At 42.5% G+C, this 5,585-nt stretch overlaps 1 protein-coding gene and 1 long non-coding RNA gene across 3 annotated transcripts in view; one reads left to right on the top strand and one right to left on the bottom strand.

Annotated features, from left to right (window-relative positions):
• Positions 1 to 2,798: 2,798 nt before the first annotated feature.
• LOC119309430 overlaps positions 2,799 to 5,585 on the top strand; it is a 3,768-nt gene continuing 981 nt past the window's right edge. Inside the window, exon 1 of the mRNA XM_037585433.1 lies at positions 2,799 to 3,626. Within this exon, the coding sequence (XP_037441330.1) occupies positions 3,336 to 3,626 (291 nt within the window). The 5' untranslated portion in view covers positions 2,799 to 3,335. The remainder of the gene's footprint in view (positions 3,627 to 5,585) is intronic.
• LOC119308574 lies at positions 3,826 to 5,579 on the bottom strand. Of its 2 annotated transcripts, XR_005150170.1 has the most exons (5): positions 5,197 to 5,579; positions 4,999 to 5,134; positions 4,899 to 4,931; positions 4,373 to 4,544; positions 3,826 to 4,287 (listed from the first exon to the last, which is right to left on the bottom strand). It is a non-coding gene; the product is annotated as an uncharacterized LOC119308574 (long non-coding RNA). The 2 variants fall into 2 exon arrangements; XR_005150169.1 differs by having other exon boundaries at positions 4,999 to 5,579.

Genomic DNA, 5,585 nt, shown 5'->3' with positions numbered 1-5,585 from the left:
ATCAATTTTTTTAAAAAAATCAACACTTTTGTAAAAAGTTCATCAATTTTGAAATAGGTTCATCGAAATTGAAAACAAAAGTTCATCAATTTAGAAAAAAAAGATAATGAATTTTTATAAAATAATCATCAAATTTGAAAATAGTTCACATTATTTGAAAAATGTTCATCGAAATTGAAAAATGTTAATAGATTTAGAAAAATTCATCGAATTTCAGAAAAGTTCACGGAGTTTGAAAAAAATTCATTGAATTTGAAGAAAAAATTTAACAAATTTGAAACAAGAATCATCAAACGACGAAGAAGAAGAAGAAAAGAAAATAGAAACAAATAGAAAAAATAGGAAAAAGGAAAAGGAAGAAAGAAAACAGAAAACGGAAATAAGTAAAGAGGGAAAAGATGTATGTTGACAGATTAGGTAACGTGGTGTGATGCCTAACGCAGCGTGCCTCGATGTGGAGATCGCTTGTTCGATCCCTCGTGGTGTTTCTTTTTTTGCTTTGTAAAAAGCAGAGATGGGCCGGCCCAGCAGGGGGCGCTGCAGGCGCCCGTTTGCAAAATACACATTAACGGGCGCCTGCAGCGCCAAATAGGATTTGCCTTTGAGAAGGACTAGCAGGAATGGTCCACAAATGTTCTGGCCAAGCCCGCTAACGCATTGCCGCGCGACTGGTAACTGGGCCGGCCCTTAAACGTGTAGATGTGCAGCGATTTATTTTTATATAAATCGATGAAATCACTAATTAATGAGTACTTATTGCAAAGATCACTCCCATCTTCTCAGGTTGCGACAAGTGGCGCGCTGCATGTGCACCATTTGTCGCAACCTGTGAGTTTTTCCTTTTTTCGTAGATTCATTTATTCAAAATGTTTTATCTCTTAAACCATGCGTCCAAATCTCAAACCGTTTTCGTCATTAGATTCCTCGTGTCGAGATCTTCAAAACTAGATCCCATGTCGGTAAGTTTTGATGAACTTTTTTTTATGAAAAAACCAAACCGGGAGCACGTGTTTTTCCCTTTCCGAAAGAGGCACGCCTGTGCCTCTCGCGAAATCACAACCGTGCCTCTCGCGGACGGGAAAAAAGAAGAGAAAATGTGGTTTTTCGTTTCTGAGGAGGCACGGCCGTGCCTCTTGCGAAAGCGCCTCTAGCGGAAGTAAAACCGTGCCTCTCTCAGAAGGAAAAAAACAGGAAACACGTTTTGTTTCCGTTTCCAAGAGGCACGGTCGTGCCTCTCGCGAAAGCACAATCGTTCCTCTCGCGGAAGCAAAACCGTACCTCTCGCGAAAGAAAAAAATTCTAAAAAATGCGTTTTTTTTTCGTTTTCGAGAGGTACGGCCATGCCTCTCATGAAAACACAATCGTGTCTCTCGCGAAAGCAAAACCGTGCCTCTCGCGAAAACATAATCGTGCCTCTCGCGGAAGCAAAACCATGCCTCTCGCGAAAACACAATCGTGCCTCTCGCGGAAGCAAAACCGTGCCTCTTGCGAAAGGAAAAAACAAACAAAAAACATGTTTTTTTCGTTTCCGAAAGGCACGGCCGTGACTCTCGCTAAAGCAAAACCGTGACTCTCACGAAAAAAACAGATTTTTTCGCGCAAAAAGTATTTTTTTTGTCCAAAAGATAAGGAAGACCGATGAAAAACCGAAACATAAAAAAAAACAAAAAAGAATGTTCAAAAAGCCAAAAATGCGTGCGGAAAAAGAAACAAAATTCGGAGGGAGCGACTAGATCGCGACACGTGGAGGGCCGCTGAGAGCGCGCCAAATAGCGCTGATTGTTGTGAGGCTCCCGAAGGAACGCTCGTCAACTAGTATAGAAAATAAAAAATCAAACCTCTCTCTTTTCTAAAAATAAAAAATAAAAAAATCGAACCTCTCTCCCTCAAAAAAAAGAAGAAGCGATCGGATGGGGAGCAGGGGAGGGCACGCCGCGCCACCTTGTGCGTGCGCCGCCGGTGGGGAGGTTGGGTCTCGCGGGCGGCTCTCGATTGTTCGCAGGGCCGATGACACATGAACCGGAACAGAATAAGACAAGCCATGCTAGGTAGTATCCGGAGTATATATGTAGCCGATCGATCAAGATTCCTCCATAATCGAGAAAATTGGATATTTGCCACTTTCAATACGTGGCTTCTCAAAATTGCCACTTTCAAGATGGGCTTCGCAAAATTGTCACTTTGCTCATTGGCTCCTTGATTACCATACCACTTCCCTCCTTTTTGTGATTTTCCTTTTTCCTTTTCCATTCATAAGCAGGGGAAAAGACCAAACTGCCCCTGATTATATACACGTAAGTAGTATCCACGTTCTAATTGATACTAATTGATACGAGACCAGCGCACCGGCCGCCAAGAATATCGTTTGTGTTGCCCCTGATTCTTCTCGACGGCAGAGTGCCGCAGATGGCTTAGACCTCGCGTGCCGCCGATCTTCTCGACATCCCGTGCCGCCGATCTCGTCAACGCCGTGTGCCGCTGTTCTCGTCGCCGCGTTCATGGATTCTGGGCGGTATCGTATTGAGCCTTACTCTGTTCTGTTCAAAAATCTGTAGCGATTGATCTCTCCTTGCATGGCTCGTTAACAAAGCACTGCATCATGTGAGTATGGAATCTGCGGAAACTACAATCGTGATTCCTAAACTGCTCCCTGCTAGGTGAAACGATAGCCTACATCCACAGTTTACATCTAATTCTGATAGCCTATATCTAAATCAAGAAAGGGTGGGAAAGGTCGTTGTTATCTGGCATCTAATTCTGGGAGCAGTACTAGATATAGTAAGAATGCAAAAAAGAAAGTGATGTGTATTCAGTAAAGTAGAAAGAGCAGAGTCGTCACAACCACTAGTTCAACAGAGCCGAACCTTGAAAGACTTATTTCTTCCTGAAATCATAATGAGAGGTAAAAGTTATCCTAATTGTAAAGGCAGTAGAATTTTGAAATAGTAGAATTTTCGAATCATCATGCATCAATGAAGAAGGGAAATAGTAAACAATCTGGAGGAATTTATGTTCAGCTACATATATGCTTTGTAAAAATATGATCGTGACTTTTGACATGTTTATAACCGCTAACCCAAACTTGTGTTCATGTTTTCTTAATTGTTTCAAGTAGGCATGACCCAGAGGTCGCGTTGGGGAGCAGTACTGAGGATCCATCGTTACAGGTTGAGGCAACGTCAATTTCAGAAGTCGATTGGGATAACTTGCAAATAGTGGAGACACATGATGAAGAAGGTAGAATTGAACTACTGAGTGAGGATCAGTTATGTGAAATTTTGGGCTTGCAGGATGAAGAAGAGAAAAAAGGTAAGAGTGAACCAAAGGGTCGTAAAATGGTTGAGCAGGGCAGTGACAATGATGGTGCTGCCATTCCTGTTAGTGATGTCATACCAAATGAGGTAGTGATTACATATGATAAGGACCACCCAAAAATGGACCTTGGCACAATGTACCCATCAATGAAGGAATTTAGGTTAGCAGTGAGGCAATTTTTCATCAATGAGGAGTTTGATATAGGCACAGAGAAGTCGGATAAAAAGAGATTTAGAGGGTTCTGCAAGTCAAGTGAGGATTGTCCTTGGAGGATTGTTGGCAGCCTACAGGATGATAAATGTACTGTAAAGGTGAAATATGGCTAACTATATAACCTCCATTCATTATTTAATTTTTATATCTCTGTGTATGTCTATTTACTATACTAGAGGATGACCCGCGCGTTGCTGCGGAACCATTGTGACGACTATGTTGTCAGATAAAAATTCAGAAGAACAAAATAAGATACTCTCATTGTATCATATACTCTAGCAAGTGTTCACAAAAGATTAGATGATGTCGGACATATCATCAAAAAATATTGCTGCTAAGAATACAATACATATGTAAGAATGAACTAAAAAAATACATATGCAAGAATGAACTCCACGGCCAAGGACTGGAATGCCACAATACCTATCAGACCTGTATATGAACCACTGAATGTTGCTCTCTGAAAATCCAAATCCCTGAAGGTTACATTTTCAATGGCAAAAGTGAAGCACTGAAAGCTAGTAAAGGACTAAATCTGTGAAGGAGGACAAAATTGAGAGCCGTAGACTATGACCACCAACGCCAAGCCAGGAATTTCAATCTCCTTTAACAATTAACAATACATAAAACACCCAACTCTCACAAATGATTTTTTCATCCATCACTGAAGTGAATTCCCTTCGATCTCACATAAAAGCTAAGCTCCACCATAACTCAGGAAGTCAGAAAATAGGGTGCATCTACACAATAAATAATCACCTGAATGACATCATCAGGATCCATTAAAGAACTGAAATTGCGTTAATGCATAACAGTGCGCAGAAGGAAACCACTGGATACTCACCCGGATGTGGGCATGATTACATGCGCTAGCTGCAGTAAATTGCTGCTCCGAATCAGGTGAGCAAAGATGGCGGCAGGGCTTATCTCGTGTGGAATGATCGAGATACCACCAGATAACTCTGTAGCAAGCGGATGGGGCTGATTTCTATGTGCATAACTCTGGTACCTCCACCCTGTATAGAATAGAAGAATAAGGGAAAAAGTAGTTGACTCACATATACTGTATATGCCAACCTAAAGTCATCCAAGCCTTTCTTTAATCTTAAGTAGTGATCATGACTGGCATATGTAAAAAGAGTAGTAAGTTGTGGTCCTGACTCCTGAGTATTAGATGATTTGTTCGAGCCAATAGATTGCATGGAATGGTAGGAATGATATGCCATTGCTGTCCTATACGTACTGAAACAAATATAGGCACATATCATGTGTTAATCCAATTCAAACAATAAATTTCAGAGATGGGAAACTTGTTTTAACGCGAGCAAGAAGAGACCTATGCAGGATGAAACACAAATAGCCCTCAATACCTGCAGCAGATTTTGGAGCAGCCTGCGGCAAATCTGACAAAAAATAGATAAAACGTTAGATTGATGAAGTAGGGAAGGCCGAAGAACGATCTGAACTCACCACGCGTCGGGAAGTTGCGGTGGATGATGGCAGTCGAGCCTGGTATTTAAAGGCGAGCCAACAGTTCAATTGTCGTCATCAATTTTTTTTCTGGATTTGTGCCATTGTGCGTTGCCGCCGTTCGTTTCTTTTACCTCTGCAAGTAGCAGTGCTTGATTTACATGACTATACATAACAAACGACAAAGCAGGCCTTTACCTTCTTGTAGCTTCTGCTGTTGCAGTGGGATGAAAAACACGGGCATGCCATTGAGCGATCTTCTTCCACCCCTCGTGGTACAGGAACAACTCGTTACTGTCATTGGGAGCAGGAATGGGACGTAGGTCGGCTACATGTCGGTCCATGTGGTACCCGTTAGGAGCCAGCCGCACCAGCTTTTTGAGGGGCGCCAGCCCGCGAGCGTGATCCAGGCGGAGAAGAAGAGCACGCCCCCCAGCCTGCAGTTTCGCCAAATCCACCCAAGGGAGACGACAGGGGATCATTCGAATAAAATGCCACCGATCGTCACCACGAACTTAGTGCAGAGAACGCAATCGCCCCAGCCTGCAGTTGTTGCCGATCCACCCATGGGTGGTGTGTGTTCTGTG

This window comes from Triticum dicoccoides, chromosome 5B (assembly GCF_002162155.2).
Source record: "Triticum dicoccoides isolate Atlit2015 ecotype Zavitan chromosome 5B, WEW_v2.0, whole genome shotgun sequence".
Lineage (NCBI taxonomy): Eukaryota > Viridiplantae > Streptophyta > Magnoliopsida > Poales > Poaceae > Triticum > Triticum dicoccoides.
The sequence above is the reverse complement of the archived record's forward strand: the minus strand, read 5'-3'. Positions and strand labels throughout refer to the sequence as shown.